Here is a 12,022-nt window from a genome sequence, read left to right as displayed (position 1 = left end):
ATCTAAATAACTTTCTACGTTGTGTGACTGAGAACAACATCGTATTGATGTCCACTGTTTGTCATGTGTGCCATTTCTCATCTAAAACCGCTGTGTGTTATTGAAAAGAAGGCTAATTAGTCTACTTGCAGTCTCGCTTTGCCAGACCCTCCTCCAAACTGAAGGAGGGTCTGGCTACTCCTCACAGCATTCTGGGATGGGAGGAAAACGTGTTCCGGTTTATTGGCATTTCTTTAAACCAATCACAATCATCTTGGGCGGTGCTAAGCACCGGGAAAAGTAGCGGTGCCTCTGCAAAATGGCCTCAGGAAGGAACTTGTTTTGGTGGAACGTGTACGTTCAAAAGTTGTTTTAGTCGTGCGAGAGAAAACTCAGATTGGACAGATAGTCTAGCTAGCTGTCTGGATTTACCCTGCAGAGATCTGAGGAGCAGTTAACCATAGTCCTCACATATCCACCGGAGGTTAGAACGCCAACACAAAGGAAGCCCAAGGCAACAGATATCCGGCCTAAATGAGTGAAATCCGACAGATTTTCCGTCGGCACCGGAGCAATCCCAGAAGTACTCTACTTGAAACCCCTATTCAGCCCATGTGAAACCCAGAAATGTTGCTTTCTATGCACTTTTATGATTGAAATGTCATCTATAGGACTAGTGGATGAAATTAAGCTGGGTTGCTAAAAAAGGTGCAAAAGTTACAATTTCTTTTCCTTATTCATCTGCAGTGTCTAATGTCTTATAATTAGTGTATTATGCCAATTACTTAAATTGTCCAAAATGCAACTTTTAGTAACCAAACTTAGTTTCATCCACTAGGGCTATAAATTATATTTCACTCATAAAAGTTCATAGGAAACAACATTTCTGGGTCCAAGACATTTCCAGTGGACTAAAAAGTGAAAAAGTGAGTTGCAGGACCAGGAACAGATTAGAACTAAATTCTGATATTTAGAGGGGTGATGACACAAATGTCAAAACTGCAATGTGCTGCTGTATATCTGATTAGAAATCTTGTAAAACTTTCAAATGTAAAAATAATGATTGCCTGAGGGGTGTGTGTATGTATATATATATATGTGTGTGTGTGTGTGTGTGTGTGTGTGTGTGTGTGTGTGTGTGTGTGTGTGTGTGTGTGTGGCCCCACATACCTAGCAAGCTAATGCCGAGTCGTGACAGCCCCTGCCTCAGTCCGTCCCCGAGGCTCTCTGGTAGCTGGCGTCTCCACTCCTCCTGCCTGGTGTAGTGCTCCTCATCCAGGGACAGGCGGTCCATGTTCCTGGCCAGGCTCGTCGCCAGGTTAGTGATGGACGTCAGCGTGCCTAAAGACAAATGTGACATCTTCATGAGTCACCAAAAATCTATCCCAAAAACCGTTCATCACAAATGTTGCACCAGTCATCAATGCATGATGACACCCTGAATAGAAACAGTGTTTAATAATGTATGTGCTGTGTCAGTCTAGGAGAAGACATAAAGTAAACTATTACTTAATATTATTAGTCCGCAAATACAAACGTCTGTGTGCACATAGATTAACATTTTGCTGCTGTAAAAAGAACACAAACGTTATGAACATCTGCGTTACCTTTTGAGATATGTTTGACGAAGGAGGTGGTCCCTCTGGACACCCCGCTGACGAAGGCTCCAGGCCCGCGTGTCAGACCCTCATATGGCAGCCGGAAAAAGTCGGACACGCCGTTACCGATACTCCGCACCAGGCTGGCAGGACTGCCCAGGATCTCCAAAGATCCCACCACCCAACCTGCACAGGATATGTCAAATAATACTTGTTATATCATCATAATCTTTTCTTTTTTTTCTGTTTAGCTTGACAAGAATAAAACAGAACGGAACAGAACAAATAAACTATTATGTTTGGTGGTAGCCACAACGGTGTTATAATACACACAATTTACAGAACTGACACACTACATAATCCCACGGTAATTTCTTAGACTGCTAAAATGGGTTTTGTATTCACCAGTACATCTGGAACACCTGCTCTTAAGAGGAACATTCCACATACTGTACAAGCCTCTTGAGTAAACTCTACTTGCCAAAAGCGGTTTAGAGTGAGAGGCTCTCCCCAATCTAAACATTTTACAGCATAACGTACAATATGTTTTTTACGTCAGGATTATATGGTCAGCATTGGGTTCATTCTATCAGAATTCGTTTCTCAACAATACAGAGATTCACAAAAGCATTCACACATACACATATACACTCATGCACACAGACATACACACTCCTGCATGAAATCATACATGTGCCACGGTCAGATTTACAGCCTCCTACTATCTCACCTCATCTCTCTCATTCAACCATAGAGTCCCCTTCAGATGGCACGGCTCAGTGATATTTATGCCCTGACAATTGCATCTCAAAAATCAAATAGCCATTTCTCAAGACGCCGACCCCGCTCTGCTCTTATTCTCCGTCAATTTGCACTTGAGTGATGGACTCTAATGGTAGGAAACCAACTCCAGTGGGGCCTAGTGGTCATTTCTGCTTCAAATGGTCTCCCAGTTGTGGTTTTGGTAAAGCATAAAGTCCTGACAGGAGCTGATGTTTACAGGGTTGAGTCATGCTTTTACACACACACACACACACACACACACACACACACACACACACATAAACACACACACACACACACACACACACACTGGTGTGTATACATAGCCAGTGTACGCCTTTTAGTACCCATATATCCATAAGTCTTTGCATGTGTACGTGCACGGATTTACGCCGGTGGGTGTACATGTGACCGTAACACCATACATCCTAATACTAATCAGTCCCAGAATGCAATGCTTCCCGGTGCCCCGCACTCCACGATGACTCAGGGAGAGGTGACGTGCTGAAATACGAGCAGAAATGAGGGCTCTAACGAGAGACAGCGGGAAGGAAGTGTTCGTCCAGAAGGGTGATTTCTGATGTGGAAATGACCAGAACATGTGTGGAGGCTTTGACTAGACAGGAGGACAACGCAGGAGAGAGGCACGGAGCCTTTATGGGGACTGAAAAGTCAGACTCTGCCGTCCACAGATTATCCATAACGTACTGCCTAAACGTGAGTCATCAGTTAAACCGTGTGATAAAACAGTAAATTATGAGAGAATCTAAATCTTTTTCGAACCTTCAGTGATTCAGATTTGACTTCCTGGAGCTCTACAGTTTTACTACACTTTCTGCCACAAAGCAACTTTCCTTTCAAAAGGTCAACTCTAGACCTAGTGTGAATAAATTGTGACATTTCTCACTTGAGCACACATCCTGTTAGTCTTCTGTCCATATTTGCCTTAACCGAGTGCATGCTATTAATGGCTTCGAGTGTGAGCCTATCTGAGACAGATTGTAAATCTGAAAAGAAATCACAAAGTCTTGTGTCCATATATATATATATATATATATATACACTGTATGAAACACAAGACAGCTTGAAGGACCATTTGTTTTATGGTGATGTGGCAGCAGGTAGATAAGAGGCATTTGTGAAAGAAAGAAGTTGTGCGACTCCGTCCGTCCACTACCTACCAGCTCTGAAGAGGGCTCCAGCAGCGTAGTGCATGGCCAGAGCGTGGACTAGCTGCCTGGCCGTGGTGCACAGCGGCCCTCTCTCAAACAGGGAGAAGGAGAGAGGCGTGTGGTCTGAAGCGATGTACAACTTCAGGGAGGCGTGGATGCTGACCAGCAGGTTGACTGGCTGGATGGTCATCCTTTGCAGGCGCACAGGGTGGACCAATGCCTGCACCGACTGAAGCACCTGGAAGACGTGTGCTAGTTTTAGTACTGACATGAGAGAGTAACGACCACAAGTAATACTAATGATTACAGCATCTTGTGATATGCAGCACTGACGCAAGTTGCTTTATTGGACTAGGTAATAATGGCTGAATTCATTATTATACAATATTACACGGCTTGGTGGAATACTTGATTCTGATTTGGCCAATCACGGCATTCTGCGGTCTGCTCTTTCTGTATAACACACCGTTACTAAGTAAAACAGTTCACAGACTCGGGTGGACCATTTCTAACCCTCCTGTTGTCGTCGGGTCAATTTGACCCACTTTCAAAGTTTCTACACCGGAAATTTGGGATTCTTTCAACAAAATTTCCCAAACATAACACGGATGGTTCCATACAACGAAAACGTCTCAAAAAGGCTTAATTATCAATTTGTACCCAGGTGGACAACAAGTTCAGTGGTTGATGGGAAGACAACATGAGGGTTGAATCAATAAAATGGTTTTTAAATCAATATTTGCTGATAACCATAATGCTGCTTCCCGTCTGTCTGACCCGACCTGAATGCACCAATGTAGCATTTATGGAATGAGAATGCAGTGACTAAAAACCATGTTATGAACAGTGCACCTGTTCAGGGAGGCTGGGCGCTGATCCAGACTCTCGACTCCTCCGGGTCTCTGCTGTGGCTGAGGCCATGGCGCTGTCAGGGATGTAGGTGTGGAACAGGGTCTTAATGTAGTAAACAAAGGTGTCTTCAATGTAGACTCTGGCAGGCTGGAGCTGAAAGGTGATCTGAGGATAAAACACAGAAAGCTTTTATGAAAACTGTTAACTCATGATTGTTATGAAGAACAGGGTTCAACCCTGGAAGGAAAAAAAAAAAACTGATTTGGACACACCGGTTTACCCTGTCTCTCTAAGAGGAATTGTCCGTTTTGTCATGAGCACTCAGGTCTCCCTTGCAAAAGAGAATTAAATGAAGGCTATAGTAATGTGCACCTTCTACTGTAATGTAGAATTTGGAAAAACTATGACAGAAGAATGAATCCAACCTCCTCTGCAGTGCATCTGTCCCCAGCCAGCCTCATCCTCAGCTGCAGGAAACAAGAGTGTTTAAACTCCTCCAGGGATTCTGGAGACTCAGTGGGGTTGGCGTCACTGCTCCACGGACCCCCAAGCTCAGCTCCCCCCCCTCGCTGATCCTGGCACAGCAGCACGGGGAAGTGGAAACTCGCTCGGTTGAACAGCTGGTTGTCTACTTGCAGACTGGAGCAGTAGACCTCGATCAGAGAGGCGTCGGGCGTCAGAGGGGAGTCAGGGTCACCTGCCAGCTCGGGGGGCAGGGAGGGTGGTGCTGGAGCCAGGCTGAGGAACAGCTTGGTCAGCGTGAGTCTGAGCAGCTCCACAGATCCAGAGGGATTGGTGATGTCATCACTCAACACCACGCTGGCTTCACTGAGGAGGACTCTACAGGACAGCTTAGAAGACCTGAAACAAAACAGAAGTTATTAGTGTGAAACTATTATATAGTGACATATTAAAATTAAAAAATAACAATGTAAGGAGACAATTAGATTGTCATACGTTTAAGGGGTATTTTCCCTATTTTCCAACCTGGACCCTATTTTCCCATGCATTTGTGTCTAAGTAGTCTATATCCTTGACGTTCCACTTCCGGGGTTGCTGCGGTGCTGCCGGAAATTCCGCCGGATGTCAACTCTTTTCAGCCGGTACCTTCCTCTGTCTCTGTGTTGGCGTTCTAACCTCCGGTGGATTTGTGAAGACTATGGTTAACTGCTCCTCAGATCTCTGCAGGGTAAATCCAGACAGCTAGCTAGACTATCTGTCCGATCGGAGTTTTCTGTCGCACGACTAAAACTACTTTTGAACGTACGCATGTTCCACCAAACAAGTTCCTTCCTGAGACTATTTAGCAGAGGCACCGTGGCTCTGTCTGGCGCTTAGCACCGCCCAAGATGATTGTGATTGGTTTAAAGAAATGCCAATAAACCAGAGCACGTTTCTCTCCCATCCCGTAAAGCTGTGTGGACTAGCCAGACCCTCCTCCGCAGCGCTGTGGAGGAAGGTCTGGCAATGCGAGACTGATGTCTAAGTGACTAATGTGAACAAAAATCTTTGAAATTGTTTATATTGTGGAGGGGGAGGAGGACAAGCTAAAGTTGGTGCTAGTGGTGCAACAGCTACAAATGGATCTCAACACTCCGGTCCACAAACTGCGTCTTGCAGACCATTGAGTCTGCAGTGACCATTTTGAGCGTGGATGACCAATGCCAGCCGAAGAGGAGAAGAAATCCTAAACCAGAGCACATTTACCTAAAGAGAAACGCTGCTCCAGGAGTGGAGAGCTGCAGAGCCGAGGTAAGCTAATGCTATTAGCTAAAGTTACAGCTTTGACCTGGCATCAGTAAGTTACACAGGAAAGCATGGCAGGACAACTGCAATTTCTCCATCTTCCCATAATGAAGCCAGACACTTATAATAATAAATAATAACAATCTGAGCCTGTCTGTCAGTGGCAAAAAAGCAGCTGCTGGTTACAGCGTTCTCGCTCAGTACTGGACCAATTTTAAAGATTTTTGTTCACATTAGTCACTTAGACACAAATGCATGGGAAAATAGGGTTGAATCCAGGTTGAAAAATATCAAAATTGTCCTTTATTACTGTCTAATAGAGAAAACAAACATCTCCATCTCAGACATTACTTGAATCTTAAGTAGGTGTGTTATGATTCAGATGATTTGTAGAGCATAAAGACAGACTAAACTCATTGGTCATGTTTCATGAATTTCCTACCACCAGAACAAAGATCATTGTCTGACCCAATTTGCTTACATTTACCTAATATGTAATTATAGTAATTTCCTGTTTTTGCCAAAATGAAAAAGCAGCCGTTGATGTAATGGAATAAAGTTGTAATACTATGTTCTACTGTACTAATTTCACTGATGACAACACAGGGAGGTTTTATTGCCCTCCTGTGGTGCAAATGATGCCCGTTCCTTCATGTTTGGAGTCTAGTAACAACTGCTGCATGAAAACATTGCTGGTAACAATAATCATAAAGCAATTTTTAGTGGACACAATAAAAGTCACACGGGTAGATACCTGGAGGGTTAGGAAGAACAACATGCACGGATAATTTCTTTGGGTTCAAATATGTAGGGAGCATAAAACAACAACAATAAAAACTGCCTGTGCACACATACCTGCTGTGCTGGTTGATCACAGCGTCCATGCTGCCCTCTGGTGCCAGAGACAGAACCAGGGTGCCTTTCTCACACACCACGTCTATGTAGAGACAGCCAAAGCCTGGCAGGAACACCACCTAAGCAACAACAGAACACAGATCTGTGATGAGATAGATTGCTCTTTGTGTGTGTGTGTGTGTGTGTGTGTTTCAGAGCATACATGTGTCTGACTTTAACCTCCACCACTCCAGGTTTAGAGTGATCAGCCCCTCGAAAAGGAAGTAGATCCCCGGTGAACGCGTCGCTGAGCAGTCATAACAAGTCCAGCCTTTGGCCTCTCACCCCTCCCACACAGGTCAGACACATAGCTCACAGTAACCAGAGATACACAGCCTCAACCTCAACCTGCAGCTGGCTAGACACAACACCAAACATTACATACACACTGCTCCTTAACATCTTACTAACCCCACACTACTATTCTGACCTAACCAAAAACACTGACTGGCTAGCTACTTAACACCAGTGGAAGGACGGACAGACACATGGACAGACAGACACACATACACACACACACGCGCGCCAAAGCTACTAATTTGCTCTTGTCAAGTGTTGAAAAACTGTTGATCTATAGCATTCACGTAACAGTGTAGCCATGCAAAACATGGCATTCTTTATACTATATACCTATGTATGAGATACACTATATTGTCATACAGGATGGAAAAGATTTATCTCCAAATATAAAGCTAGTTTTATGAGTTAAAGGGGATTACATCCTGTCATCATGTATCTGGCTGTTATTAGTCACTTAATTAAAAACATCAACTATAAGCCTGTGATGTGGCTATTCTCCTTAGTCCTGCTGAAGCATGACAAACCCGGGCCCCACCTAACTGCCAATTCAGCCAAATCAGTGGGAGCTGTCACAACATCAGTAGTCATTAAGAAAGTAAGAGCTCATAACGAGCGCTTGAGGGCAATCTTTGTGTTGAAATGACAAGTGAGGATGAGATTTCTCCAATTTTGAGAAGAGGGATGATGGGAAAAAAGAAATATTCCTACACAAACTCATTAAAATCGAAAGGGAAATATACTGTGTGTGTTTTGTGTGTGTGTAGCTAAATGACATGTAATGAGGTGTGACGTCCCCTCATACCTCAGACAAAATCCTGCCTACATAAGTGGCCTACGCCGTTGTGAGGATTTATACTTATGCACTGGTGCACACTGCGTGCTTCTAGCGTATCTTATCTCTCTATAAGAGAATAGCAGAGGCGGTGTGTGTGTCTGTGTGTGTGTGTGTGTGTGTGGGGAGAGCGTAGTAGAGCGAGTGACTGGGATTAGTTTCGGAGCGAGTATAGCGGCGGAGACGGAGAAACAACCACGCTTTCTGACCACGGTGGGAAAGCAGTAGCGGTTGTTCACAGTGAAGGAGAACCCGGAAATAAGTAGGAGGAAATGTGATGCTACCAAGCCACTGCCGGTTGGGACACAGAGACACTGATGCAGATACACAGAAATATGATTCATAATAATTATAGCAGTTGGCATGATGCGCCGTGGCACTTACAGTAACAATAAAGATAATAGAACTACATGTAGAAATATTAGTTGTAGCAGTGCAGGGCATCGAGCAGGACCACGGCAGCAGCTGACAGTGCAGGGCGGGATACGGCTTAGATTTAACGCAGAGCCATAAATCAGGCGTTACCTGAGTTCCAGGGCAGTTGATATCTATGGGGTCAGTCCAGTCGGTGGAGCCGTGGTCTGAGGTGGTTTTCAACAGCAGTGCAGGCAGCATCTCTTTCTGCCTGCACTCGGGGAAACTGGAAAAGTGATGGTAGAGCTCGTGGTGCAGGGAGCAATTAGGAGGCAGAGGACGGCAGTAAACCTCAGTCTTTGGAGTTTCTATTTGAAGATAAGAGGAAAAAGTATAAAAACAATATTAGTAAATAGTATACTGGGAGTAGTAGAATGAGAGAAGGGAGGGATAGGACGAAATGAGAGGAGAGGTACGGAGAAGATAGGAGAAATGTCCAGTCGGGCCTTTCCCTTCCTACCTTTGACAGTTTCCTTCAGCAGCAGTGGGATAGGACACTTGTTGTGGATCAGCATCCGAGGACAGGGGTCCTCATTCAGGGTGATGTATGTCACCCCAAGGTGTTCCTGATATGTCAGTACTATGACTCTGCAGAACACAAATAACAACAAGGCCATAATTAAACTGTCCACAGACAGATTATGTCCCAACCCCTTCTAACCACACACAAATAAGAGCTCACACACCCACCAACATGTCAAACGTCACATTACTGCTATGTCTATTTGTAAATCTCTGAGGTGCATCCATGGACAGAGCCCTAACTGAAGCTAGGCGTTGACACACTGTCACTCTGTGTGTGTCCATATTTGTATTTCAATTTAATTATGTGTGTTTGGCTGCAGATATGTTGCAATTACACATAGTAAATGAGAGCCAAGCTGGCCAAGTGTGAAGAGAAATGCGATATGCTCATTGGCCTGTGTACTGTATGTAGCCTGTGTTTTTTGTAATTGAAAGATGAAATTTCTTTTACTTGGGCTAAAATGAAAATATAGGCTGCATGAAAAGAAAGAGAAAAAGAAATTAAGTAAAAAAGACATGAGATAGACTGTGAGGTATCAATTTTACAAGACAAGCAGAGAGACTGACAGTGGAAATGTTGAGGGCATTTCTCCTTTTGCGTCAGCTGTTTATTAACAAGCTGTGACGAGCAACAGTACCTCCCGGCTTTATGTCCTGTGCCAGCCAGGGTTCGGTACCCTGCTCTAAATGGACTGTCACAGCCAGCAAACCACGGATGCTCCGTTTCACCCACCTGCTGCTCAGGCCACCCCCAGAGTCCGGTTCCCCAGGAACAGACAAACTCTGCCTGGGGAAGTCTGGTCGGATGGGAGCGGGGAGGCTCCATGCTGCAGATCCAACTCCACCATCATGCCTGGGAAATAAGCTGAAGAGCATGTGTCTGTGCGGGAGGGGGAACACTGTTCCCTGGACACTGGTTTGGAGGAGGTCCCAGCATGGCACAGAGCAGGGTTTGGCCAGGGACGATTCTTCAGTGGGAGCCAGGCTGAACAGTGCTGTCTCTGGTATCTCACAGGCCTGAGGAGAGCACACCATATAAATGTGATGAAAAGGGAGGACGAAAAAGAAGAGATGGGAAGAAAGTAAAGGAGAGGAAAAGAAAAAGGCGCGGAAGAGATGAAAGGATATGAGGAGAGAAGAGAGAAAAAGAAAGAAAAGGAGTGGAGAGGGAAGAAAAAAGGGGGAGGCAAAATAAAAGAAAATAAGCACATGATAAAGGAAAAACAGAAAAGCAAAAAAAGATGGAAGAGAAAAGAATTGAATTAAGGAAAGCAAATGAGAATAAAAGACATAAATAAAGTGGGTAGGGGAAAAAAAGTGGACAAACGCGTCAGAAAAGGACATGAGATGGTACATTAAGAAAGAAATACAGAGAGCAAAGAAGATGCAAGTGATTACAACAAAAGATACATGGCGAAACCACATTGTTATTGTACTTTCTTCTCTCTCCCACTGAGCTTAGTGCTAAATTGGTAGCAGAGAAGCCCTGCTGTGCTGGTTTAGCAGCCAGTGAGCAGCGAGTAGTTGAGGACTACAGGGATTAGGCACTAAGCATGATGAATAGACCAACTAGAAAGGCATTCCTCGCCTTGTTTGTGGTCTGTGTTATTGTTAAGCCCATCGCCCGCTATTTAGTTTTTTTTCTAGAAAACATTTTTTTTCAGTCAATTAGTGGCAACTGGCAAGCTTTGCCATCCTTCTTTAAGAGGATCTGAAGGCTCGTTAAATGACATCACTACATTGTTGCTCTCTTTGGGGACAAGCAGCAGATGAAAGCGAGAAGGGAAACCTGCATCCAATTCTGGGTGTTTGTCAAATGTCCCAATGAAGTGCCATAGCCACATGGTGAAAACGGCGGAGGGAGAGAGGGGGAGCAGCATGATCTGATGGAAAACGGCTTGCTACGTCCGAGCAATGTGTGTATGTGTGGCAGTGCTGGGGTGGAAGTGTGTGAGTAATGTGCATGGGGAATATACTGTATGTGTGAAGCCTCAGTAACTTCAGCGGGACAGGACAGACATGATGCAGGGGCCATACACATTTATGAACACACACACACACACACACACACACACGCACGCACGCACGCACGCCTTATGCTTATGAGGTAGCAGTGAGGAATTGAAGCTGTGGACCCAGAAATTACACTATTTCATTATGTTTTAAAAAGCTGGAGCTACACTGGATGATGAGGAGTGGGACAGAATCAGTAGGAAAGACACACCAAATGTGTCTAAGATGTAAGACAGAGGACGGTCAATTACTTCATGTCCTATGGTCCTGTGATAAGGTCCAGTAATTTTGGACCGGGATACATGAAAACCTATGTCGGATTGCAGGGACCCAGGTTCAGCCCAAGATTAGCACATAAGGCCAGCTACACACTGGCTGCGTGGCGTGAGTGTGGCGTTTCTGTTGCGTGTCAGCTGCGTGGCGTTTTCTATGTCTTTGCACACCAGAAACGTGCCTGACACGGCGCTGCTGCTGCTGCTAGCCTTGTCTGGACACATGTATGTTTCCCATTGATTTACTGCACTCAAGCAGTACTTACATTGCTGAGGTCTACTTATTGCACGTTTGTGTGCATGGTAGTTTGAAAACAGAGTGTGATTCAGTGCACAGTGAGAGGAGAGAGAGTGTTTATGGACATTACCTGGTCATCGGTTCCAAGAGCATGGTCAGTCAGCAGAGGCCTGTACTGAATCATGTACGGAGTGTTGTTGACAAGAATTGTTCTGTCCTCTATCTGTAGGATCTGGATGCCGTGTCTCACCACGGACGACACGCAGAACTGACACAGCTACAGAGGAAACAACAGACATTACTTGAGAAATCTGGATATCGGCCTACTGTGGTGAGACACAGAGCTAACTCAGTCGTTGCCGTAACTAAAATACACATTTCAAAAAAGGTTTTCAGTAAACTAC

At 44.8% G+C, this 12,022-nt stretch overlaps 1 protein-coding gene across 4 annotated transcripts in view; it reads right to left on the bottom strand.

The window, feature by feature from the left end:
• Window positions 1-12,022, bottom strand: part of vps13b (vacuolar protein sorting 13 homolog B) — a 352,525-nt gene that overhangs the window by 7,748 nt on the left and 332,755 nt on the right. For all 4 annotated transcript variants that reach the window (XM_078253791.1, XM_078253793.1, XM_078253790.1 and 1 more), the window contains 10 exons: window positions 11,749-11,895; window positions 9,829-10,112; window positions 9,031-9,158; window positions 8,682-8,878; window positions 6,986-7,104; window positions 4,810-5,245; window positions 4,385-4,549; window positions 3,542-3,770; window positions 1,587-1,763; window positions 1,150-1,320 (listed from right to left, as the gene is read on the bottom strand). In XM_078253791.1, coding sequence (XP_078109917.1) covers window positions 1,150-1,320; window positions 1,587-1,763; window positions 3,542-3,770; window positions 4,385-4,549; window positions 4,810-5,245; window positions 6,986-7,104; window positions 8,682-8,878; window positions 9,031-9,158; window positions 9,829-10,112; window positions 11,749-11,895 — 2,053 coding nt within the window. The remainder of the gene's footprint in view (window positions 1-1,149; window positions 1,321-1,586; window positions 1,764-3,541; window positions 3,771-4,384; window positions 4,550-4,809; window positions 5,246-6,985; window positions 7,105-8,681; window positions 8,879-9,030; window positions 9,159-9,828; window positions 10,113-11,748; window positions 11,896-12,022) is intronic.

This window comes from Sander vitreus, chromosome 6, assembly GCF_031162955.1.
Source record: "Sander vitreus isolate 19-12246 chromosome 6, sanVit1, whole genome shotgun sequence".
In the NCBI taxonomy this organism is placed as follows: domain Eukaryota; kingdom Metazoa; phylum Chordata; class Actinopteri; order Perciformes; family Percidae; genus Sander; species Sander vitreus.
This window is presented reverse-complemented; position numbering and strand designations above follow the sequence as displayed.